Source organism: Limanda limanda, chromosome 18 (assembly GCF_963576545.1).
Source record: "Limanda limanda chromosome 18, fLimLim1.1, whole genome shotgun sequence".
Classification (NCBI taxonomy): domain Eukaryota; kingdom Metazoa; phylum Chordata; class Actinopteri; order Pleuronectiformes; family Pleuronectidae; genus Limanda; species Limanda limanda.
The window spans coordinates 6,587,729-6,613,939 of NC_083653.1; the positions used below are offsets into that span (position 1 = coordinate 6,587,729).

Consider the following 26,211-nt stretch of genomic DNA (forward strand, 5'->3'; position numbering starts at 1 on the left):
TTTGAAGCAGACCTCATGTGTTCCAGTGGCGCTGTGTGTGTCTGTGGTTGTGTGTGTGTGTGTGTGTGTGTGTGTGTGTGTGTGTGTGTGTGTGTGTGTGTGTGTGTGTGTGTGTGTGTCTGTATGTGTGTGTCTGTGGTTGTGTTGGTGCAGCAGTGCAGGCAGCAGATTATATATATCTTCCTTATGTGATGAATTGTGAAGCAGGGACACTCACTCTTATTCTGCTGCAACTCTAATACCAATACTTGGTTAAAGACAACATATTAAAAGGGCTGCAACACACTTGTAACCTGGTTCAACAATCTGTCTTCATCAGACCCAGGACCTGCATGTATCCGTCATCCATTGTAAATGTATTACAGCATTTCACTGTGAGTGTAGACCCACACTGAACCAGGATCAGTTTGTCTAAGAGAGAAAACGTTCTCTATGAATATCAGATCAGAACCAACATAATATTGCTCTTGAAAGTGATAGTTGGGGATAAAAGTAGAATAATGCTCTTGATAATTAAAGGAAAGTGTTATTTTCCATATTATTAAAAATATAATATTATTGGTTATTTATTTCCAGAATAATATTATTTTACAACTTTTATTTTATGGGCAGCTGATCAGTTCTGCAGTAACTGACACACAGGTGTGTGTCTCCATCTAGTGGCAACGCCTCCACACTGCAGTAGTACCATAGACTGAGTAATACATGTAAAAACCTGCACCACAGTAAATAAACTTTGTGCTTCTGACTGAAAAAAACTTTAAAATTAAGTGAGTATCATTAAAAATTGATAGAAGTACATATACAGCCGCCTGTACTTATAATATATCGATATATGTGTGTGTGTGTGTGTGTGTGTGTGTGTGTGTGTGTGTGTGTGTGTGTGTGTGTGTGTGTGTGAGAACACCTTTTTATTTACTCTAGCATGTCTCAAAAATATACCACAAAACAAAACAGTATTTCTGTACGTAGTGAAAGGTGTACACTGTGTACATATTCTCTGTAATCTTATTGGGTCTTTTTTATTTCGATATAATTGATACTTTCACATCTGCTGCTGTAAGAAGTGACTTTAATATCAACAGTTTATCTTTATCTATATATAATCCTGAGTCTACATCTGTGGACTGTCCACATTCAAATCACTGATCAAAACTAGTGTCTCACATGAAATGTGTTAATATTAATCTAATTATTATTTCACTTGTTCTCCTCCTCTTCATAGTGCTCTCTCTCGTCCTCTCTCTCCCTCTCTCTGTCTGTCTGTCTGTCTGTCTGTCTGTCTGTCTGTCTGTCTGTCTGTCTGTCTGTCTGTCTGTCTGTCTGTCTGTCTGTCTGTCTGTCTGTATTTCTGTCTATCTCTCTCTGTATTTCTCTCTGTCTCTCTCTCTCTCTGTATTTTTCCCTCTCTCTCTCTCTGTCTCTCTCTCTCTCTCTCTCTCTCTCTCTCTCTATTCTCCTCTTCTCCCCCTCTCTCTCTCTGTGTGTGTCTCTCTCTCTCTATTCTCCTCTTCTCCCTCTCCCTCAGTGGTCGTATCGAAACTACACGTCGCCCTCTGATTGGCTGCAGCGCCGCGTCGGCCGCAGCGGACCAATCAGCGCGGGCCACGGTGAGAGTTGTCCGTGTAGTTTAGCAGCGCAGCGAGCGGCGAGGAGCGAGTGCTTGTGAGGACGAGAGAAGAGCAGCTGAGACCATGAGGACCCTTCTACTTGGTGAGAGACTCGACCTGTACTTTGATCTCTAATTTATACTCAAACATGCGTTAATTGATTTAACGCTGCGTGTGTTTCAGTGTGTGTTTCTCTCGCTTGAGGTTAGCTGGAGTTGCTCAGTGAAGATGCACAGGCCTCTGTTGTCTGTCAATGAATAAACTTCACCTGTTACACAAATGATCACAACTCTGCTCATCAGATGTAATAGATCCCTGTTTGTTGAGTCCTGTGTCAGTGTAAATGAAACATCTGTGATCACACACTGCTGATGAGTTTGTGTTGCCATGTTGTGTTGCAAGGAGTGTTGTGCTGCTGTGTTAGGGTTGCCAACCGTCCCTTGAAAAACGGAATCGTCCCGTATTTGGAAACATAAGCACCTGTCCCGTATTGAGCTGAAAACGGACGCACTTTGTCCCTTATTACTGTGAGATTTAAAAAATGGTCAGTAAAATGCCAATGGAAAATGAATAACAGGGCGCTTTATATGAAAATTTACGGTAAACTTGTTCCCAGGCAATGTCCTTCTCTGGGATCAATGAGCTGACAGCATATTCATATAACATGTTCTGTTTGCACTTTTGTTATTGCACTAAAAATATGCACTATTTCAGGATGGATGTTCTGCTTTCTATCTATTGTTTTATATTAATGTATACAGTTTTAAGTTAAGCAAGACAGGTTTCTGTTTAAGAAAAATTCTTATTTTATTGAGTTAATTTTGTTCATTATTTGTAGTGAATTGCTGGATAATAATTTGTTTTCCATGTGTTCATGTCACTGCTGATGATAAACCTGTGTGTGTTGCCATGTTGTGTTGCAGGAGTGTTGGGCTGCTCCCTGCTGCTGTGTGTCCGGGCCATGTACTCGGCCAGTGATGATGTGGTGGAGCTCACACCTTCCAACTTCAACAGGGAAGTGATCCAGAGTGACAGTCTGTGGCTGGTGGAGTTCTACGCTCCCTGGTGAGTCCACACAACTCTTACTTTCAGTGTGTCCGGGTTCAACCAAGCACTGACACGTCTGTAGCTTCCTGCCACCTGACAGGGAGTCGGTGGTGGCGGGTTGTCCTCTTCACAGGGAACATTCATGTGTTTAGTTTGGGGGGGGAATTTGAATGCAAAGCAGGCCGCTCTGCCTTGGGTTGAGCAAAGGTTTCACATGTTCCAGTGTCATGCAAGAGCAATTCAGAGTGACAGAGAAATAAAAACCACACAATACGTGGCACTGAAATGAACCAAGATTCTGTCCATCCTGGAAAAGGGATTCCTCACAGCTCTATCTGAGGTATTTATTTTTTCTCTGTAGTTTTATTCTGACCCTTGTTGAGGGTCAAGCGCAGAGGAGGTCACGCCTTGTTGAGCCCTTTGAGGCCAATTGTGATTATGGGATATACAAACAAAACTGGATTGATCTTGCGGTGGCAAAGATAAAAACTGCACCCATGTAGCAAACTGGCTCACTAACCTGATTCACCGTCCCAGCGCCAAACGGCATCTTGTGGTATTTTTTTTAGCACGTTTTTCTGTCAGGTTTAGATTTAACTCCTGGAAACTTGCAGAAAACCAATCTTTTGACCACGTTGATACATTTGAATTGGGGTTTTTCGACGAGCATTAGCCATAAGAGATTTCTACACCAAAAGTGTATGTAAATAAAAGGTGTCAAATATTCTGTGGATGTGTTAGTATTTAACTTGGTTCTGTGACTGATGGGGGTCACAATTCCTTGTGAAGTACAGATGGGGACAAAATGAACACGATTATCATTTGTATTCATCTTTCTGATCCTTACCCATCATTTGGATGCATCTATTATAAATCCACATTAGTAGCAAACATCTCCCTCATTCATGAATTACAGTTATTATCAATCACACCTGTGCATCTCATTTGTTTATCTCCGCAGGTGCGGCCACTGTCAAACCCTTGCTTCGGATTGGAAGAAGGTGGCGACGGCCCTCAAGGTAAACAAATCATCTCTGTCGTCTTATCACCAGCGTGGCTGTCGACTCGCAGGCTGTCAGCTGGAGACGTTTCCACTGAAAAGCTTTAACTCACGGAGGGAGAGATAAAGTTGCTCCAGCAGGAGTTTGATATATTTGAAATTACAGTGTTTTGACGGCTGTGTTATTATGTTTTTAGATAAAAGAAAGTACCACTGAAATCAGTCATGAATAAAAAAAAGGGGCCAACAGACTCCGTGAAAGAGGTTGTTTTTCATTGCAGTCCGTCTGAAAGTAATAGTTTTCATGATATTATGTGGAGCGCTGGGAAAGGACCCGAGAAAGAATCCATTACATTTTGAATTGATCCAGATAAACAAGCACATCCATGATTATTTCTTTTAGTTCATATACTTTGCGAGATAGGGCGTTAACCTTGGCAGAGGTATGCAATCTCCGAGCACCCTTCCACTTTTTATCTGAACTACACTGTTTGTGCAGAGAAATCTAGATTTCATAACCACTGTAAGAGTTTCTGAAGAGATACAGAGATGTGAAACTGATTTCAAAATCATACAACGGGCATTGAGAGACGACAATATATTTAGCTGTAATAAAAAGTTGAGTGTGAAAAAAAACCCATAACCTGTTTGTCCTGGAACTTTTCAGGGAATTGTCAAGATCGGTGCCGTGGACGCAGATCAGCACAAGTCGCTTGGCGGACAGTACGCCGTCAAAGGCTTCCCCACCATCAAGATCTTTGGAGGCAATAAGAACAAGCCAGAGGAATACCAAGGTACAGATGGAAGCCATGCAACCTCTCCTTCATTTTCTTTTATTGTCTTTTTGGAAACTCTAAGTCTGTATGAGGCAGACGTTTGGATTCTACAATGAAATAATGTTTTTGGTAGCAATGACTGAGCTCCTCATGTTTTCCCCCCCCATCAGGTGGACGCAGTAGCCAGGCCATCGTGGACGGAGCCATGAACTCTTTGCGGAGTCTGGTGAAAGATCGGCTCAGCGGCAAATCCGGCAGCTCTGGCTACAGAAAACAGGTAGATCCAGCAGTGCACCTTGCAGTAGCTTTATATTGAGGCTGTTTGAAACTGTGAAGTTGGTTAAGTCACGCTCAACTGCCTCCTAGCAGAGTGGCGGCGACGGCAGGAAGGAGGACGTAGTGGAGCTCACCGACGACAACTTTGACAAGTTGGTGCTGGAAAGTGATGATGTGTGGCTGGTGGAGTTCTTCGCCCCCTGGTGTGGACACTGCAAGAAGTAAGTTTGGTTCCTGACACAGTCCACATCAACATATCACAGTACAGCAGAGGTTTGCTGCTCTAAACCCTGAAATGTGATGTTTAAAAGAACTAAATAATAATTTCTTTTTGGAAACCAAAACGAGCTCTGCAGATTATCCATGCAGTCCTCAGTTTATAAACTACTAGTCTCTCAGCAAGAAGTAATCCCTATTAAAACTCTTCAGACGTCAGAGATGTAGTGTTCGAAATTCCTTGGATTTGTCCGGCTTTCCTCTGCCAACCTCATATTGAGGAATTGAACTCTGAGTGCACTGCATCATCCTCGTTTTTTCTCAACCATCGCTCCCTTCTGTTGTTGACAGCCTGGAGCCTGAGTGGGCGGCTGCAGCCACAGCTGTGAAGGAGCAGACCAAGGGCAGAGTTCGCCTTGGAGCCTTGGATGCGACTGTTCACCAGGCTGTGTCCGGCCGCTACGGGGTGAGTTAGACAAGAAATAATGTGGTACATGGAAACACGATTCAGATACTAACTTCTGTAGTTGCAAATTAACTAGAATAGCACTGCAAGATAGAAGTAAAACATTTGCTGAGCAATTTAACTAAACTTGAAGAAATCCTATGTAGCGTTCACTGAGTAACAGCGCCCTCTGCAGCCCCACGTGGTGATAGATTCTGTGTCCGATCTATTAAGTGGTTTTCATGTGGAGAAAAAAAACAAGTCAATGTGTTGACTGGAGATCTGACAGCGTACTGTCAGTGAACTGAAACACAACTGAACGGTTGATATTTCCCATGATCCCCGGCTTCCTGAACCAGAAGAGCTTCCACTGATACAAATCCAACAAACTCTGGTTAAGAATTCTTCATATTTTACTAGTTTCCTGGATATAAATGCTGGTTTTTAATGACTTAATTAGTATTTTTTAACTCATCTTCAGTTTAGCTTTACTCTTCAACTTCATCTTTACTTTCTGCTGCAGCTCGTAGGTCCAACACTGTGACTGTAGCCGCAGATTATTTTATGTGGCAGTCACATAAAATAAGAGCACAAAGTGAATGATCCACAGCAAAGTCTTTAAAGACTTTTATTAGTTACATAACCGATTTTTAATATTACAGCTGAAGTCCTTCCATTAAAAGACATATCAGGTTAAATAGAATCATTAAAATATATCTTTCCCCTTCTGTGTATTTGTGTGTGTAGATCCGTGGGTTTCCCACCATCAAGATTTTCCGCAAAGGCGAGGAGCCCGAGGATTTCCAAGGAGGCCGCACCCGTGGCGAGATCATCGAGAGAGCCTTGGATCTGTACTCTGACAACGCTCCTCCTCCTGAGATGCTGGAGGTCAGTGCAGTACAGTGTTTGTATTGTTGGATGCACGTGTGAAGGTTTATAGATCACAAAGCAGGACAAGCACCAAGCTTAAGTCCTTTTCTGACACTCCAGAAACCTGTCTGGACAATTGGCTCTGGATTTTTTCCAAAATTTGCCTTTCACATATAAAGAGAGATGAGATAGTCAGACCCGTTCACAACAGCAGGAAAATGTCCAGAACATTAAGATGAGGGGAGGAGTCTGGACACCGGCGTCTGTTGTTATCGCCAAAATCTCTCGGATCTTGTTTTTCCAAGTTGTCATCTTTGTCGGCGTCTTCTAAGTGTATAGCAGCAGTTTTTCAGCTTGAGATATGTGTGTCTTCTTGTATATGTGAGGTTCTTCATTGTTAATTCTGGTTTCAGATTCTCGGTGAAGGCGTCTTGAAGAATACGTGTGAGGACAGTCAGTTGTGTATAATTGCCGTCCTGCCTCACATCCTGGACACAGGTGAGACCAGACACACCCCCGACTCTGAGGACATTGTCAATACTTCAGAAATATGACAAATTATACCAAGTAGAAAGAAAACACAAATGAGACTTAAGACTTTAAAATTCCTGAATCACTCACCATCCATGTTCCTTGTGTCTCTACAGGCGCAGCTGGTAGGAACGGTTATCTGGAGGTGATGGTTAAGATGGCTGACAAGTACAAGAAGAAGAGTTGGGGGTATGGATGAGCATGGATTATTATTATGATTATTATTATTACTACAACTATCATTATTCTAATGACTGATCCTTTGTCAGCTGGCTGTGGACTGAGGCAGGAGCTCAGATGGACCTGGAGGCCTCTCTGGGTATTGGCGGATTTGGCTACCCCGCCATGGCCGCCATCAACACACGCAAGATGAAGTTTGCTCTGCTGAGGGGCTCCTTCAGTGAGACTGGCATTCATGAGTTCCTCAGGTAGGGGGCGCTGTTGTCAGAACTTGTTTCACTAAAGCAATGTCATGTAAAAACCCATCTCAAGTGTCAGATGAATGATGAAGTTCACTCGTTTCTTGCTCTCCTCAGGGAGCTCTCTGTGGGCCGTGGCTCTACCGCCACACTGGGAGGTGGCGTCATGCCCAAGATTCACGCTGTTGAATCCTGGGACGGCAAAGACGGACAGGTGAGTGGGAGAATCCCAGCGGCCTCTTGGTTTCTCTCAGAGCAGCTCGGAATGAGAAGCAAGCCGCTCTGCAGCCGGTTTTGTTATTTGTCTGTTAAAAGTACAAATGATCTAAAACTGATGCGTTAAGTATCTGCAAACAGATCAGATTTACTCACTGTCTTAACTTTACACTCTTCGTCATCTTCAGCTTCCCGTGGAAGAGGACTACGACCTCAGTGACATAGACCTAGATGACTTCTTTGAGAAAACCGAGTTATGAGTCCAAAACGGGGCGGGATCTGATCCTGACTGGCTTAGTTGGATCTGATCCGGTCCCCCACCCCCCCCCCCCTCTCCTGTGGACGAGGTCGCCCAGTTACTGAAATACTCCAGAAAAGACACATGAGAGACACCTGCAGTTTCTCTACATCATCTTTGTCGTTCACACGGGGACAGGAAGAAGATGAGGGGGGTGAAGTTGTCTTGTCCCTGAAGTGAACTCTTGAACCTGCTGAACAGAAGAAGTGGCGTATTAATGCGACCGCCACCCTCTGAGAGGAGGAGCGAGCAGGCTCTGAATCTGGCATCTCAGTTATTCAAGTGTCAAACATTGTCCCTTCTTCCGCCATCTTCAAGCACCGTCTCTCGGATGTCTGCTTGTCAGAGTAACACTTCAATGTCCAGTCTGGTGTTTTCTAAATATACCTTTTTTTTTCTTTCTCTTTTTAAATCAGTGAACGTTGAGAATCTTAGTGGGTTTGGCCCCATGTCTGTCCCGGACAAGGGAATACTGTGGGACTGCTTGTGTATATTTTTCTTACACGACTTTATTTCAAATGTGTGAAAACAAAATGACGTTTTTGTTACAAAAATAAAAAGGAATAAAAACAATCACGGGCTTCCTTATTCACGTTAACTGTTACAATATCAGAAAACACAGATCACTGAGCGCATGCAAATACCAAAGGCATATAGAGCTCGCTCAGAACGGCGACTTGTCGATATCCTGAACAACCGATTCAATCAAATTATACCAACTGACGTAATTAGTTTTCTCCTTCATGTAACATCACAGGACTCATAATACTTGCAAGCATATAATCCAGTCAGTATAAATATATATGGCACAGCAAGGCGAGGGAGGGGGGAGGAGCTTATACACAGTCTCGAGCAAGTTCAACGTCAACAGAGGAAAAAACAAATCAATTATCCGTTCATGTAAACATTAAGACAGTGGAGTGTAGATAAACTGAGAGGGTTGTGTGGTGACGACCGAGCAGCACGAAGCTGGAATGATGTGTGTGTGTTGGAGAGAGCGTGCGTGGGCGCTAATGTCTCTGCCTCAGAACTGACGAGAGGCTCCCTGGTCCGACTGCAGCAGTCTGACGATGGACGGGTCGCTCTTGGCACCTTTGATAAACTCCTCCAGCGACAATCTACCTGTGGAGCAGAGACCGAAAGGAATAAAGAAAGATCTCAGTCACCAGCAGCTGTAAATTGGACGAGGGGATGAATCATGAGGCAAGTCCCCCCCCCCCCCAACCCCACAATCCAAAATCCAGATTTTCATTTTCAGCTCAAATAACAAAAATATAAGCAGTGCTTCTCCAACAAACAACACATTTCTTAAATTATAATAAGCTGACATCAACCTTTTTGTTCAGTCACTCATAGCTGTCCAGTCACATCAACCAGCAGGGGGTGTCAGTGTGCCACTAAATCTGTTTCACAAATTATTTCAGTGAATTGATAAACAAACGAAAAGTAACAACTGAGCAGCACTTTCCTTAAAAAGTGGCTATTTTAAGAATCTTATGTATTGATACCTACTGATGTCAACACTGAAAAGTGGTTCTAAGAATATTTTTTAAAAGTCGGTAGCTCGGTATGACTATGATATTAATGAAATGAAACAAAACACAATTATTGCCTCTATTATAACACTTTTTTTGCATCTAAATATTCACTAAATAATTTATTAAAGGGCATTTTATAACTGCAGTGGTATTAACACATATTTAATCTTTTAGTAGGTATTACTATGAAATGTGCTACACTTGAGCTGTGACATTGATTATTTTGATATTGATCTATTGCACTATTTTAATATTCCATACATGACTTAACATTTTTATTTGTTTTATTTTGCAAGTCAAATTTCTCAGCAACCGAAGATAAAACTAAAAAAACTGAAATTTGTTTGTAAGTTTGCTCTTTCTGTTGTTCTGTCAGTCAGCATCTGTTTACGTTGCATCAGAAACGGAGGTTAAGTGACTCTATGGAACCACGTGATGTTATTAAACCAGAGCCACAGACACTCACTCTGACCTTCAGACTTTCTCAACCTCACGCTTCAAAACATCCTGAGCTGCCTCATGCTCTAGACATCGAACATGTCCAATACATTTAGGACAGGGAGACGTGGGACATGATTCAAGGACATTTCTTTAGGATGTTTCTCCTTAAAAACATCCAGATGAAAATGAAAGGGAACACGGATCTTACCATCATTATCAATGTCCATCTGTCTGAAGATCTTATCTGTCCTCTTCTCTGGTGTCGACTCATCCTCAGGCATCTTCATCACTGACGACACCATCTTGTAAATTGCCTACAAACGACATTAAGAAATAATAATCATTTTCTTTATCATCTGTGTGAAGCTCTCAGGCGTCACAGATGAAAAATTACTGCTGCTGTTGCACTCGCTGCTCAATTCTCTCTCCAGGGCTTTATTTTCCACGTTCATTTGTATCCACAAACACAGCGGACTGAGCCAATATTGATATGGCCCTGCAGGCTGCTCAGCTCACCATATTGGAAGAGTAAATATAGCCAGGGTGATAAGAAAAGAGAAAGGGCAGCCTGCATTCGTGACGCCAGATGGAAATATCTTATGAATTCAGACCTGGAGATCAGTCTTCACACAGGAAACTAAAGTGTGTTTTGCATATGACTGAAAAAAACAGATTAGAGGAGAGAGGATCTGCTGCTTTTGCTGAACTCAGTGTTTTGAGCGGTTCTTCGGTTTCTTTACCGATCAAATAGTGAATCTACTGCGTTAGTCAGAAAGTAGATGTCAGCTAAATTGATAATGAAATGACTGTCAGATGCAGCCTGAGTAGGAATTAATAGAACAGAGAATTAGGGCCATCCTCATGGAAAAAATAAATACAGAATTAGGTCATAAGATTACAATAATAAAGTCATGATTTTATGAATAGAATATAATATAGAATATACATTCTTAATACAATGACAATAAAGTTTTAATATTATGATAATAAAGTGGTTATATTATGATAATTAAGTCATAATATATCATGATAATAAAGTGCTAATATTAAGTCATAATGTTATGATATTAATATTATGATGAAGTTTAAATTTGGTCAATATTTATTGTGAAATATTATGACTGCATTCTAAAAAATATGATGACTCTATTATCCTAATGCTGCCACGTTATTATCAAAATGATTCCCTCTGAGTGGCCTTCCTACTCAAACATAAATTGGAATCTGTAGAACAAGTGAAACATTACTTTAAATTTAGTTTTGAATAAATTATATTTCATATTTAATTTATTTAAACTCAGCTTAAACTGTGCTGAGAGAGAGAAATGTGATTACATATCTACGTTTACTTCTGGCTTCCATCTAAGGGAAAATTCAAATTCAAGTAAAAGTATTTACATTTACATAACTACCATGTAAATTGGCATTAACTAATATCAAAGCCAATATTTAGTACACATTTAGATGAGAGGAAGCCGATTATGATGGATTAATATAGAGCACATCCATGGAAACCTTCTCATTCAGCTCACATCCTCACCTGAACTATCTCCAGCATCTCTGCTCGACTTATGTATCCGTTCCCGTCCAGGTCGTACATGCTGAAGGCCCAGCGCAGCTTCTGCTCCAGCCCGCCGCGAGACGTCACGCTCAGGGCGATGATGAACTCCCTGAAGTCGATGGTAGCATCGCCGTTGGTGTCAAACGTGCGAAAGACGTGCTCGGCGAACTTGGAGGCGTCGCCGTAGGGGAAGAAGTTGGCGTAAATCTTCTTGAACTCCTCCACGGTGAGATGGCCGGTGGGACAGTCCTTGAGGAAACCGCGGTACCACTCCTGCAACTCGTGGTCGGTGAACTCTGTGTTTTCCCTCAGGTCGTTCAGGACCTCGGGCCTCAGCTTGCTGTTCTGTTTCCCCATGTCACAGCTCGCTCTAGCTCTCTCTGCAGGCTGATGGGTCGGGTGGCGTCTCTACCTTCTCCTTTCACTCCCTCTGTGCTCTCACTCTCCACGTCTACGGCTGCTCGGCTTCCTCCGCTCCTGCAGGAGACCAACAACCCTCATTAATATCCTTGTGTGAAAATCATCAATGATTCATCGGTTCAATATTTCTCCCTCAGTTTGCTGCAATGTTTTCTCAGGGAACATCTGCTGAAGACGCTTCTGAGAAACGACAAAAATGGACTTATGAGGCAATGCAGAGGAAGAAAAGATACGATTATAAAGATATTGTGTGTGTGTCACTGTATGTGTGTGTGGTTCGGAGGTCTGGTGTCCTTGGCTACTTTATTAGTCCTCTGGCACAGCCATAATTTATCAACACTTCATTGCAAGGCGCAGAGACAAGTGTCCTGGGGCCTTGTAATTATCAATAAAGCCCCTTTCTGAAAGGTCAGGCTAATGATAGTCTGTTGTTACTGAGACAGCCAGATATTCAACTCCACCACAGTTCCCACAATAAAACGCATACTGTAATTTAGTTCAAGCAGGTGGGGTTAAAGAGAAACACAAAAGACGGCTTAAAAAATACCAACGAAAACACACACAAATCACCTTGGCCTATTCACCTTTGGTGTCTGTGGTTTGTCTCAATGCTGTTTCCATGGTTATATCCTGCAAAATTGGGTTTATTCATGTATGCAGGTGCATTCATGACCGGGGATATGAGGACGCATAAACACGGCACATCCACAATAAAGCTGTAACAGCATAATAACTATTAGATGGGAAAGCTTTGTGCATCCAGGCCACTGATGAAGCAGAGGCAAACATGTGCTAGCAGGTAAAAAGGTTACGACACCTGCAGGGGAATTACATATGTGTGCGTGCGTGTTATCAATTTGAACACGTGCACAACAACCCCATTGTTGCCTTTTGAGAGTTCTGACCTGATTTTAGGGTTCAGGTTACATCAGGTCTAGGTTTGAATAGAGGACCTGAGCCTCTTTCCTATGAAAACACAACAGAGTCATGATCGTAGATTTTATATAAAGATGGACTTAAGAGTATAAGAGTCTCTTACAAATACATCAGTGTGATAAGAGCTATTTTAAATTAGAGAAACCATCTTTGAGAAAATGTATCTGACAGGTACTTAGATTATTTTCTTTTGGTCCATGCCCCATCCAATAACATGGAGGAGGCATGATCTATGACCTATTCTGCGACCTTAATAGTGAAGCGTATGGGGCTGGGAAATAGCCACATGAATCATGAAACTAGTGTGTGTATGTGTGTGTGTGTGCTTGTGTTTGTGTTGTAGAGTTTCTTTCCAAAACGTAGCGAATGTTTTTTGTCATTACTTTGGTCACTAAAGACAAAATATACAAACACACAATTTCACTAGAGTTCTACATAAGGACAAATAAAACCAAACAATCTTATCCTCCCAAATAACCGCAAACATTTTAGTATTTACCGACCAAAATCTGTTTTTCATATGAGGTTTGAGAAAAAAATAACCCAGAACGATATTGAGATGAATCACTGAAGTAAAACATGAAAAGTAACAAATGACAGCAATCCTTTTGTTTTTGTAGATCTTAGGAAGAAATGGACCAGAACCTGAGCTGATCTTTCACCACATGTATCTGGCAAAGTGGGAGTGGGAGGGACAGAGAGAAAGAGAAGGGATGTGCGGGGGCAGGGAGGAAGAAAGAACGGAAAAAAGTATGACACATAGAAAGAAAAACTATTTGCAGCTATACTATGTGAGCCGCTTTTCTAATACCAGCGGTTCAATTACATAATAATCCCTGTGAACAACACCTCCACTGCTCGGAGTTACCGATAATGAATTTATGGGAGAGAGGGAGAGAGATGTATTATCCCCATGTTCTCTTTCTTTCAATTATTGAAAACCCATCGCTCCCATCGCGTTATTGGCACCGGAGCGATCCTATCTAGCATAGAACAAAGCAGAGCGAGCGTGAATCTGAATGAGGTCTTTTCTACACACTGATGCTCCCGTCTTATAATTGTTGCAGCGGTGTAATTTCCTGGAGAGTTTCTTGAGACGTGGGTTTGAGAAACAGCAGCAAAAAAAATCTGGGCAAACCAGACGCATTATACATTACTGCGGTTCATTTCTCACACTTCACTGTGGATCACGGTGTAACCTCAGACCTTTCCACTCACTCATATATCAGGCGTTAGCTGCACATGTTTCCATATCAAACAGAAATGTCAACTCTAAATACACATGTGGAGGAAAGAATATTAGAAACGTTACTCTACTTCAGTCCTATAGAAGTTCAAATAAAATACCAGTGAATGAACACAACAACTTAGACTGAATATAACAACAAAAACCTTATGGATATTATGAACTTTATGTTTCCGCTGAGCGATGATTCACAATCATCTGAGCTCATCCTCTTTTAATCCTACATCACTAGGATAGAGTCAGAGGAGCCAAGAAGCACAAGTTGTTGTTAGAAGATCTAAAGCCGATCATCATACTTCTTCATCAAGTGTCGGCCCTCATCACCCAATCACCAGCTAAAGACAGACCAGAACAAATGTACATCATGGTGTATAAAAAGATGGACGATGCGTCTCCACTTCACTTATTATTACAATTTGTATGTTGTGTCTCACATATTAATGCAAATGTTTTGATCCAGTATTGATAAGTATGTATTCTGATCTTAATTGTTAGATTTACGTTCCTTTTTAACATTTAGTTTCTGGTGTGAAACAGGTCTAAAGCTCTGGATGAAGGAAAGGACCTGTAAACTCTGGCAGCACGACAGTGTCAACCTTTCTGAACAGAGATCCAGATGTTACTGGTGTGATGTTCAGGTCATCCATGCCTACACCCCCCACCTCTGGAGGGAGAAGCCCTGAACAAAGAATGGCTGGAACCCTGTGTGCTGCATGTGGCTGAAAATATTACTGGTCCACAATACAGGGTTGGTGGGTGATTAGCTTTGATACCAGTGCAGTGTGGCTGTAAAACATCAACAAACATGTCGAATTCTCCAGCTCCATCATGTATGAATTATATTCTACATCTGGTGTTTCACCCCGGCAGCTTTTTTCAAGAGTAAAAACATATGAACAATGTGTTTTTACTCAAATCACACCTGATACTTATCAGACAGTCTATCAGTGCATGTTGTAAATGCATCTGTAGACACCAGCGAGTGTGGTTCTGTCATGAGGGACGACTCCATAGTTGTATTGTATATAAATTGTCTCTCTCTACTGTCTTTTTGTGTTAAACTATGTTTTATACTGGATAAATACTATGTTTTTAAACTGGCTTATAAGTTATTAGGCTTTTTATACAGTTTTTATTCTGTCTTATTGTTACTTGCACTTCAAATCCCACAAGTAGATGTTGAGATATTTAACTTGATCTGCGAAGTCAGTGGGATTCATCATCACCATGAAATTCAGAATCAAAGTGGAAGAATTAACCAACAAACATGTACACATCAATGTCGTAAGCAGGGCTAAAAATAGATTCGTAGAAATTATTATGACTGAAAATAGAGCAAATCTCACATTGTAGGATTTTGTGTGTTTGCCGTAGTATCTAACAATCCTCTGACTGACACAGAGCAGGACCCAGGAGAATAAAAGAAAGGCTCAACGTGACAGTGTAATACAATTGTCTGCTGACTGTGTTTTCACTTGGCAGTGGGATAAATCACACGCCGCCCTGCAGGCACGACCGGAGTCCTTCCGCTCCTGCATGCAACAGGATGAGGAAGCGACAGCACCTCCTCAGCCTCGACGGTCACATGGGCTTTTCCAGGACAGCTCAGTGCAGGCTGAGCTGGAGCAGACGTAAAAAATATGGGCGTTGCTACTTATTCCCTCAAACACACGGAGCCACATAAAAAAAAAAAATACTCCACAAGATTACAGACTGAAAAAAGAGTTTATTTCTAAAAGGAAAAGGAGTGAGCGCGGAAATATGCTCATTAAACCCTAAAGCTAAAGTAGACTCCCACAAATAAAACATGTGATGCAATTGAGGCTGTAAAATGGTAATGCTGTCTTTTAGGGAAACAGGGAGAAGATCAGACGACTTTGAAGCATTTGATCAAAGTTATTCTTAGATGTAAATTACTTACTATCCCATATGACACATTGCTGCAAGAAAACAGCCCGATTGGTTCTTTTAAATCACGTCTCACTGAGTATACAGGGTCATTAGCGTTACGTTTTTTTCCATTTGTGCTTGTAAAAAGTAGGTACAACCCACAGCACATACGCACACATAGCTACATTTGAGATTTCACAGGATGTTTTATGTGTTTTCACAGCTGGAGCCTGTCTCTGACCTATTCTGGTGGATTTTAAGTTGCTGCACTTTTTGCGATGTGGTCAGAAATAACTCTGAGTCGCTGCTCTGACGTCCCCGTGACCTCCTCCTCTGCTGAGAGAACCGCAAGCTCGCTGCCTTGACTCGCACGGAAAGTTGCCAGAGAAGTTCACAAGCTGCGAACGCACAGTCGGAGCACGTCGATACACAACAGCCCCTCGAGACTGCCATTCAGAGTTTGTGATTCCTCCTGATTCCACAGCAACAGCCTCTCTGCTTGTCCCCCATTCCCAGTTTTTCCACTGGGCTCCTGTTCGTCTAATGAGACCAAGCATCCCCCTCCCCAAAATCTCAGATGGGGACTGTGTAAACCCATGAACAGGCCACTTTCACTGCTGTTTGCCATTCTCAGGCCCACCTCATTTCCTGGGGTAATGGCTTGTCATAACAAAGAAAGCCTTTCTTCTTTTCCCAGATGCTCATTACTTTGTGTACGGCAAAGACTGAATTCCAAAGACTAAAGTCTGGAAAGGAGAGGTGAAGGGTGTGTGTGTGTGTGCGTTTGGATGCATACAAGCACACAAATGCACATGAGGTGGGGTGAGGGGGGGAGTCAAGCTGTAAAAAGCCCAGAGAGGGACATCAACAAAACACGACACACAGCTGGGAGAGCTGTGCATCAGTTGGTGATTTAGTGAGACCACTTGTGTCAAAGTTTAAACCCAAATGTTGTAACTAATCATTTCATTTGCAAATACATTTAATGAATGAATTGTTTAAGTAATTTTTAGCACAATATTCACTGGTTCCAGCTTCTAAATGGTATACTTGTTTTTCCATCCATTTCTAAGATTGTAAATCAAATATGTTTGGATTCCAGACAATATGTCCCCTTGTACTCCTGGACATTGTGATTTACACTTATCGACTGTAAGACAGAACCAACTGTCAAAATAATCCAAATTAATAATAAAATAACAATAACAGAGTTAGTTTGTGATGAGCATAAACAACCCCAAAATAGATCTGACTCTACGTGTCATGATGTCACGGAGACGTCAGAGTCACAGATCATTTCCCATCGTCCACGCTGTGTGAACAAGACAGAAAATAATTTTCGCCGTGTCCGTCTTGTGCCTCTTTTGAATGAAATGTAAATAAGACAAACTGATATGGTCGGCTGCACAGAACGACCGCAGACTTCCCATGGTGCGTGCAGCCTGCTGATCTGTGGCTGAGCAGAGAGCACTCACTGGCTGCAGCCTGCGTGCACGGCTGGTGTGACCGCGGAGGCATCAGGTGGGTGAGGAGTCGGCCCGGCGTTCGAGGAGGAGACACAGAAAAATGAGCTCTCCAGTTATTCCTCGCTCGCAACGCCGCTTCGCAGCAGTTTCTCTGAACTGGTGTCAGAGAACATCGTGCACTGGATCAGGATGAAGTCCCCTGACACGCCAGTAGTCAAGGCAACAGGATAGCACTAAGGTTTATGAGAGGGAGGCGATGTAACCATCAATCTGGGGCGAGAACAGGGCAGGAGATTTATCAGGACTCAAGAGAAACAACTGCATTTTTTATGTGCGTGTTTAAAATGCTGCTTGTTCTCAAACAGTGATTTTCTCCTTCTGTTCAGCATCGGACTTGATATTGTGAAGTGCACACAACCTTCTATTTCGTATCCTAGATGTCACTCTTGTTTACAACTGAACCATTTACAACTTGTTTTTATTATAGCACTGAATTTGTTAGATGCTTTCCCCCCATTTGAAGTGGGTCTATTAAAATTTGGCTTAAATTTGACATGATTGCTAATTATTAAAAAGCCCCAACACTGCAGTGTATTTGTTTAAATGAGATGACTGGTGTTAACAATTATAGCAACACACAAAGTGTGAAGGGTCCCATCACAAGTTCATTTACTAAATCTTGTATAGTCTTATCTTATCTTTAAAACTAAATATTAGTGTTTTGACTGTATTAACATTGTATAAGCAATATGATTTTAATTCTTATACTTATAATATTGTCTAATGTTGTGTGATCTTCAAACTGCTTTTCTTTTATTTAACTTTTAAAGCTTTTTACAACTGTATTTTTGAGAAATGTGACATAAATACAGTGTATAATGATTATTATTATTATAAGGCATCATATTGTGATTACATGGAAATAAATTACCATTCTACAAATCCTTGAGTAATTCAGAGTCCTTTCTTTTAGGAAATAGTACATAAAAATGTCATCATCTGAGGTGGATTTATTCAAGAGTTGAATTAGTTCAAATCTAGATCACAACTCGACAAATTCCCTCCCACAGCATCATTTGTCTCTTTTAGATCACTACAATGTCGATGAAGGAAAATCTGAATAGTGTGATGATGATGTGTACAGTGTTTCCTCAGCCTGTGTTTACAGTGTGTGAGAAGTAGGCTCGTCCTTATGGGTGTAGCCCTTCCTCAGCCTCCTCTCTCCTGGGGACAGTAACTGGAGAACACTTTTTAAAGTATAATTTCTAATATAATACAAAGTCATGTAAACTCACCTCTCCTCAAGGATATCAGCTCGTTGAAGGGAAAGTCCACTTCTCCTCCCTCCAAACTTCACAGTCTGAACTTCTCACCTCCTCCTGCTGCTCCAGCTCGAACTCAAGGATGGTCCAAGCTGTCTGACACGTCACTAGCCGGGAATCGAACACGTGTGGGTTTTATCAGAAAGGTGTGAACAGTGTGTGTGTGTGTGTGTGTTTGGGAGGGGGTTAAAAGAAAGCCCCTGGTTTGGTCGCTGCAGCCTCCAGTTCTCTGCCCGAAGGTTTTTATCATCAGTGGAAGATGTGGCACACAGCTCGGTTTTCATCCGACTCCTCCAAGTCGGAAGCAAAGGGGTTTGACTCCGTGTTTCAAAGCCTTTACACTTGTTATTTTGACTTGTTGAAGAGTGAGTTCGCATCCAAACAACCAGAGAGCGCCAACTAGCGTCGGAAACAAAAGTGACCGTGATTTAAAGAGGGTTTTATAAAGATTTACCCACTTGTAAGTGATGTTTTGAGTGTGAGCCCCACCCCCCTGCGATCCGAATGGTTCCGTCCACACTCGCCGCTTCCATCGTAGGAACAGTCGCAGCAGCGTCCTGTGGAAAATGATCACTGGGGACTATTATTAGCTCCGTATCTAAAATAAACTGTTCGCATTTGAGGGAAAATCTTGATACTAGACGACACATTCACCGACTGCACCAAACACACATGTTATCATGCATTAATCAAGTCAGTCTACATTAAATATTTAAATAAAACAATTCAGTTAAACAATCAAATACACCTTGTACTACAGCATCCTGTAAATAAAGTTTTTACTGGCACAGTTCTATTAAAAAGATGCTCCAAAGATACATGAAATCAACAAAAAAACACAACACTCTTCATAAACCAGCACAGGAAGATCTGTTTTCTTGTTTTTTGATACAATATCTAAAATAAACTGTTCACATTTGAGGGATATTCTTAATTCTACATCATGCATTCACCGACTTCATCAAACAAACAGTTTATCATGCGTTAAGTACTTAAAAAAAACAAAAAACAATGCTTTATTAAATCTTGAATAAAGCAAAGAAATAATAAAATAGCACACAATTTGTACGACAGTTTATTATAAGTAGCTGCTTTAATTGCACATGTCTATTATGTAGATACATAATATAAACACAAACATATCACTCGTCATAAACCATCACAGGAATATTGTAGAAAGTATGTTTCCCCTTCGATTTCTAAATTAAACTGTTCACATTTGAGGGAGAGTTTTGATACTCGATGATGCATTAATAATTTCAAATAACAGCCATTCTATATTAAATTTGAGAAAAAACAAAGCAATTATAGTGCAAAATACAGTATTTATTTCATTTGGCTATAAAGAACTGCTTTAACTGCATATATCTATTATTGGGATGCCAACATACGTCAAATCAACGCGAACACATCAAGCTTCAAATACCAGCGCAGGAATATTTGAGAAAAAGTTTCCTTGTTGAGACCTCGTTCATGCACGATGTCTTAAATTTGAACCTAAAAACAACCCTAAGATAATTAATCCATCCCACGACTCCCTCTAATGTTGTGGGACAAGCTGCACCAGAGAGCGGTGCTGTTACACAATCAGGTTATAACCCATTTTCCTCTATTTTCCCACCACGACTCCTCTCACTGAAGATGAGCACTCGTCCGTCAGCCCCTGTCACACTAACTTCTCTTATGTTGGCTATCGTGACACTGTGGGGAGGGTGGTGTGTATGTCAGCATTTCGGCGAGTGGATAAATAATTAACCTTGTGTGTGTGTATGTGTGTGTGTGTGCGCGTGTCTTCCTGAAGCCCGACACCTGTTCCTATAAGCACATGGAGTGTTTATCTCCACCTAAGAGTGAGTACAATACAGACGAGGAGGAGGAGGAGGAGGGGTGCGTGGCAGTGACAAAGCACTCCGAGGTTGCCTTTGTTGCTTTTGTCAACTTGTAACTCAACACTGACACGGGCCTGTTGCTGCGTCATACAGATAAAAAGCATCAGTGGGAATCCTTTATGAAAGTACTGTGGTATACTGTACATTTTCCATTTTCCATTTACCACAAACCACTAAACGTAGCTGATAAAAGACACTTTGTACAATCTTTGACGAGAAGCAAATAAAAGCTGTCAACGGTCACATGCTATCTTCTTTTTAAAACCTTTCTTCCCAGATGGAGATTGCAAGATGCAGTTGACACCTAAGGGAAACTCAAGGGTCACTTTTCATTGCTCTTGTTCAAAAGTTTCTTTCTTCCCACATGGAAATTGCGAGATTGCAGTTGAAATCTCTCGAAGTAAGTGCTGGACAATATAGGTCACAACCAATACAGTGTTTCTAAGAAGAGCTCCTCTGTCAAAAGCTGGGGAATCGAACCGATAACACTGCAGTTAGTGGACGACCTGTGGCTCCCTGCTGAATGTCGGCTGCTAGGTATTTCCACATTTACTTGCACAGAATCATATGATAAGTGTAGAATTCTTCCATAAAATTGGTTAAATATTGAAACTTTCCCATATTGACTCGAAAGCGGTCTCCACGACAGCTGAGCATTTGGCACGAGGTGTGGCTGAAAGTCATGAAAGCGACAGTAAGTGGATCTTAAGAGGACAAATTTAATAAATCAACACATACTCTATCTATCCTGTGACATTTCACATGTATCTGCAGCTTAGGCATCGCGTTGATGCTCTAATCAAAGACAGAAGCAGAAGTTGAGTGAGAGAGCAACATTGGTTAAGTCAAAGAAGCCCAAAAAAAGAGACTGTAGTTATAAAAGTAAACTGCAATGAAGCAGAGGTTCCACTTTTCTGTCGTCCTGCAGAAACACAATGAACCACAAGAGGCCGCAAACAGCCCTTCAGCCTGCTCCTCCTGCTGCAGCTCCTCCTGCAGCTGGATCCCATGACTGCTGGCTGCAATATAAGGGCTCACACAGGCCTGTTGTCACAGGGGCACAGTCTCCCTCCAGCCAATTGCTGCAGAGAATCCTGGTTTTAGTGGAGCCATGTTGTGTCTTTTACTGCTCGCTCTGAGAACTGATTACAATACGCTACTGCTACATAAGCACATGTGATTTACAGTTATATGTATGTTCGAGCACATAGCAACATATAAACACGACACACTTTCACACAGACTACACACACACACTTCTCATTCTATAATCTAAAATGTTTTTCTTTAAAAAAAATAGGCACATTTCCAAAGAATTATAGATTATAGATATATGTGTTTGATAACAGTTTAAACCATTGATTTGAGAGCGGTCAAAAAAGGAAGAGTTATGATGATGATACATTTATCAAGAGACATTCATTCATAGATTATAATAAGTTCAAAAACAAAGTATGTTAGCTCTTTTCCAGGTTGATAATTAACCCCAGATTTGATTAAAGGCCAAAAAACACTTTAGCAAAAACATTTACATCATCATGGAAAGCAGGTCTGTCACCATGCTCTTTCATTATTCCTTCATTGTGACTGGACTACATGAAATGCATCATCCCACCGTGGTACAGTGGGTGATCCAGAAGGATTTTGAACTGCAGGGAGCTGAGCTGATTAGATGAACTGTTGTTCAAGTCTGTGAGAGAGTTTCGTTTCTCCATAAAAATTTGTTGACCCTCAGTCCTCCAGCCATGGTTCATCCGAGCAGCTGTAAACGCAGCACACACTCCTCGAGTATTGATCTGTCTGTCTTTACATTATGCAGAGTGAAGGGCAATGCCCCCCCCCCCCCTATAGACTCGTCCTCTGTCAATATTTGGGGAACACGTTGCACTGAAATCAAGGTTTAACTTTAGTGAGGGATAATAACATGCCCTTTCAACTAATTTTCGATGTACACCCAGGTACTTGTGAGACTTCATCATCTCGGTGTCCATTCTCTGGACATTCAGAGGAAAAGTGTCCACCACCATCCCTTTGGTTATTTGTGGGGACTTCTATCAACTTACAAATTGACTTGCATCAATAGTTATGTGGATCTAGTGTTAATGGGGCTCAAAGTACCTTTGGGCTACCGTAGAAAAACATGGTGGATTCCGTAGAGGAGATTTAGTCCAGATTTAAATTCAAAGTATTTAAATATAAAGGGTAAAGAAGACAACACAGCCGAAACACTAGTGAAAACATCAATAGGATTATTTTTAAAGAAATTTAAAACTCCGAAAATCTTCAGAAAAATGTGGACATTCTCAAAGATTAAAGAGTTAAATTAATGAATAAAAACTTTACATTCTACATTCACATATGAAGAAATCAAATCGCTGCGACCAAACCCCCCCCCCCTCCCTTTCAGTGTTTCGTGGGGTATTGGATGTGAAATCTGTACGTGCTACAGCTGATAGGACACGATAAGGCGGCAGACGGTACATTCATGTGGACACGCTGAGACAGACTCCTGATAAGTTCCATGTACAGTACGACCTGCCGCTCGCTTATCATATTAACACTGCTTCACCTTTTATTGTCCCGTGTTGATAGTGATTACGCCGATTACACTTTCCTAGAAGTTTCTACATGAAATCTGATTTTTGTGCAAATGCATGTCTCCAATACCTTGACAATGTATGTATACGGTGTATGAAATATATTGTGAATGAATCAGTAGTGTTTCTCCCTATTCTGTAATCTACAATACTTGGATAATGATCAAGAGTATCTCGTAGTTTATCAGATTACAGATGATTTATGTTTAGTAAAATGCTGACTGCATCATTAATCCATGTTATGTCATATTACAGGTTTTGTTATAAGAGTTGGTCAGAAAATGACATTTACTCTTGATACCAGAGAGGATGATTTGGACATTTGAGTTTACAGACCTGAATAAGAAAGTTCTTTGCATTAGAAGCTCTTGAGTCTTCAACAAACTGATTTATTAATTTATTTGCTTTTCTGATATGATAACTTTAAATATCAAGTACTTGATGTAAATGTCTGTTTCCTAATGGAAAATTTCTCAGCTTTGTGTTTGCCCAACGGTTACAAAACATCCTGCAGCTGAGCTCTGGCCTGGTTGCAGACTTCTTATCACTACTCTGTTATCACCCTGGCCCCTGATGATACCTGAACACGCCGCTGTAGATTGCATACAGTAAATGTATCATTTTAAGAATCCTCCACTTTTGTGGTTCTCCTGTAAATACGTGGCAACATACGTCCTGATTAGGGACCAAAGAACATCCCTGATGAGACACAACATCAGGTACTGGTTAAGGATTATGGGAAATGTTTGCATGCAGTTAAGAATTCAGTAAGCAATAATATGTTTTCAGCCATCAAGTTTCATGTGATTTGCCTGATGTTGCAAAAGCAAAAAGCACATTTGAGACAAAACAGAACTTAACGAGGCATACCACTAAAATAAAAAAATATAAAGATATAACATTAAGATAAAGTAGCTCCAAACCCAATCTTTATCAACCTCCCCCCCAAAAAAAACATCTCCTTACTTGTGCATTATACGATTCTTTGAGGCAGAAACTCTCTAAATAAATCTACCCTTCTTATACCAAAATGTAATTTATTTAAATATTTTTCACAAACATTTGGCAGCTTGGTTGTTGGGAAATCAATTCCCTAACCCTGAGATTCTCAATATTTGAACATCTGTATTTTTTGCTCTCCAGGGATTCCTGCAGATGTGAATCTTTAGTCAATGTACAGCACACACAGTACAAGTATACATGCATGTACTGTGAGTGCTGTACAGTACGTGATAAACTTCATACCGTGACTGTCAGCGAAGCTTTTATTAGTCTGGGTCTAAAGTTCCATCGGTTGGTTCCTGATAAAGTTGAAGAAGAATATGACACTGAGTGACTGGGGGTTTATGACACAGTGATACTCTGTGCCTGACTTCATTGTGTCTGTACTTTCAGCCAATGTTTACTCAACCAGATTGACTAATAGGTCAGTAAACTGTAGGTAAATGTATTTCAAACTGCATTCCAGCTACAGTATTTCTTTGTGGTAATAAAATCCAGTGTACATATTCTGAGTTTCTAATGCATGAGTGTACACTAAGTATTTTGCATACTCAATCTTACACATAATGGAAAATAGACATATGCATCTGTCTTCTAGAAGTTGTTGCAGCACTGGTATAAAGACCTGTCAGTTTACGTAAAATGGGCTTGAAGACTAGAAGTTTCCATAATGAAAGTTACAGTAACCAAAATTTGAAGAGCAAATAAAAAAATCTGCAGACTACAATGCACAATAATTGGTTTTAGATTTGTCCAATATTAAGCAATTTATATACAACCAAATATCCTGACAATACACTTAAAGTGGGTATACTGTAATTTAAATTAAATAAATAATACTTTTGTTCACATTTAGATCATGAATTGTGACGTCAAAGCAAGTTAACATACGATAAATTCTGCTTTAATTACAATTGACAATATTCATAAAAAAGATTGTAGTTATGATCTTTTAAGATCCAGCATTAAGTGATAGTGATAGTACATCCTACTGTGATTTTTACAGTTTGCATTCGAGGAGATGTGTTTGTAGCCTTCTTTGAAGAAGACGTCCTTTCCAATGTCTTTGCAAATTAAAGACTGCAGCCAGCACTCCAGCCAGCGGGATCCCAAACTCAATATGAATTGAATGCAGTTATTCCAGAATATTTAAGGCTGCCATATAATGTGATACTATTTGAAACTGAATAAATTTGGCGATAGTTTTTTAAGTAGCTGTACTCAAAAGTTAGGCTTTCCTAGAAGTGTACAGATGAAGAATGATGGTTCAGCAAACTAATGCATCACTTAAATACATTGACAAACAATTACACATTTTTTGAATGAGAATAATTACAAAGAGTTGTAGGCAATTCATATTTCTGATATTCTGAGGGATGGGTATTGGAAATTAGCCTTTGCTACAAATGCTGTGATGGATTGCATTGGATTATTGCTGTGTAGGTATTTATGTATTGTATATATCCCAATGAAATAAGCATTAAAATAATAAATAATGAAATTGTAAAATGTTTATTTGGCAGGTTTTTTTAGGGGAAGAGCATTTTTATTTACAATACTGAAAAAAATTACATTTCTTTGCTTTAGAAGCTGAGACACTGAAAACCATCAGCACCAACAGCCAGCCACAGATTTATTAATAGATTTATTAATTCGATACCTTCTCTGATATCAAAACTTTGAATTGGTGCGACTTTACATAAAGGTGTTACCTCATGATTTTTAGCTGACAAAGCTCATGATGAGATCCAGGCTGTCAATGTAAATGTACATTGTTCCTAATGACTTACCTGGTAAAATAAATGTTTGCTGATTTGGTAAACTGCAGCACAACAGTCCATACTGTAGGGTTGAGAAACGTGATCAACAGGTAATCAGTGATTACACAGGAGCAAAGCATAGATGGTGTAATGTATTCACTCCTCTATCTCTTTCAAATTGTCCTGAAGTTTGATCCTGCAGTTTGATTCTGCAGTTTGATCATGCCACAATCCGTTGGCTCCATGTCCTTTTCAGTCCACATATTCAGTAAAAAAAATGCACGTATTAAACGGCTGACCTTTACACTGAACAAGTGATTGGGAAAGTGTGCCCAAAGCGGCCTTGCAGGGGGACAGCACATGTCCACAGCCGTGGGTTCACAGAGTTTGGGATCATTCTCCTCAGCCTCATCAGGTGGACCAGCAGGGTCATGCTTTA

General features: G+C 40.8%; 2 protein-coding genes across 3 annotated transcripts; one reads left to right on the top strand and one right to left on the bottom strand.

The window, feature by feature from the left end:
• The first annotated feature begins 1,624 nt into the window (after positions 1 to 1,624).
• pdia6 (protein disulfide isomerase family A, member 6) lies at positions 1,625 to 8,277 on the top strand. Of its 2 annotated transcripts, none has more exons than XM_061091066.1 (13): positions 1,625 to 1,713; positions 2,534 to 2,675; positions 3,619 to 3,676; positions 4,325 to 4,451; positions 4,604 to 4,710; positions 4,800 to 4,930; positions 5,277 to 5,391; positions 6,118 to 6,258; positions 6,654 to 6,738; positions 6,888 to 6,960; positions 7,041 to 7,199; positions 7,308 to 7,404; positions 7,595 to 8,277. In XM_061091066.1, the coding sequence occupies exons 1-13, from the start codon at positions 1,695 to 1,697 to the stop codon at positions 7,664 to 7,666; spliced, it is 1,326 nt and encodes a 441-aa protein (XP_060947049.1). In that variant the 5' UTR covers positions 1,625 to 1,694; the 3' UTR covers positions 7,667 to 8,277. The 2 variants fall into 2 exon arrangements, with proteins under 2 accessions (XP_060947049.1, XP_060947050.1); XM_061091067.1 differs by having other exon boundaries at positions 4,803 to 4,930.
• On the bottom strand, positions 8,127 to 18,746 carry hpcal1 (hippocalcin-like 1). Its single transcript, XM_061091068.1, has 4 exons — positions 18,498 to 18,746; positions 11,224 to 11,721; positions 9,892 to 9,997; positions 8,127 to 8,826 (listed from the first exon to the last, which is right to left on the bottom strand). Exons 2-4 carry the CDS (start codon positions 11,599 to 11,601, stop codon positions 8,729 to 8,731), a joined length of 582 nt encoding a protein of 193 aa, XP_060947051.1. The 5' UTR covers positions 11,602 to 11,721; positions 18,498 to 18,746; the 3' UTR covers positions 8,127 to 8,728.
• Positions 18,747 to 26,211: the final 7,465 nt, after the last annotated feature.

What these genes read in the sequence shown, in the direction of transcription:
- pdia6 (XM_061091066.1), top strand. An exon ending in AGGTGGCGACGGCCCTCAAG is followed by an intron (nt 3,677 to 4,324) that starts GTAAACAAATCA and finishes GGAACTTTTCAG; the next exon opens with GGAATTGTCAAGATCGGTGC. An exon ending in GGGACGGCAAAGACGGACAG is followed by an intron (nt 7,405 to 7,594) that starts GTGAGTGGGAGA and finishes CGTCATCTTCAG; the next exon opens with CTTCCCGTGGAAGAGGACTA.
- hpcal1 (XM_061091068.1), bottom strand. Translation starts at nt 11,601, where the DNA reads ATGGGGAAACAGAACAGCAAGCTGAGGCCCGAGGTCCTGAACGACCTG. An exon ending in AGATGCTGGAGATAGTTCAG is followed by an intron (nt 9,998 to 11,223) that starts GTGAGGATGTGA and finishes TGTCGTTTGTAG; the next exon opens with GCAATTTACAAGATGGTGTC. An exon ending in GATGGACATTGATAATGATG is followed by an intron (nt 8,827 to 9,891) that starts GTAAGATCCGTG and finishes TCTGCTCCACAG; the next exon opens with GTAGATTGTCGCTGGAGGAG.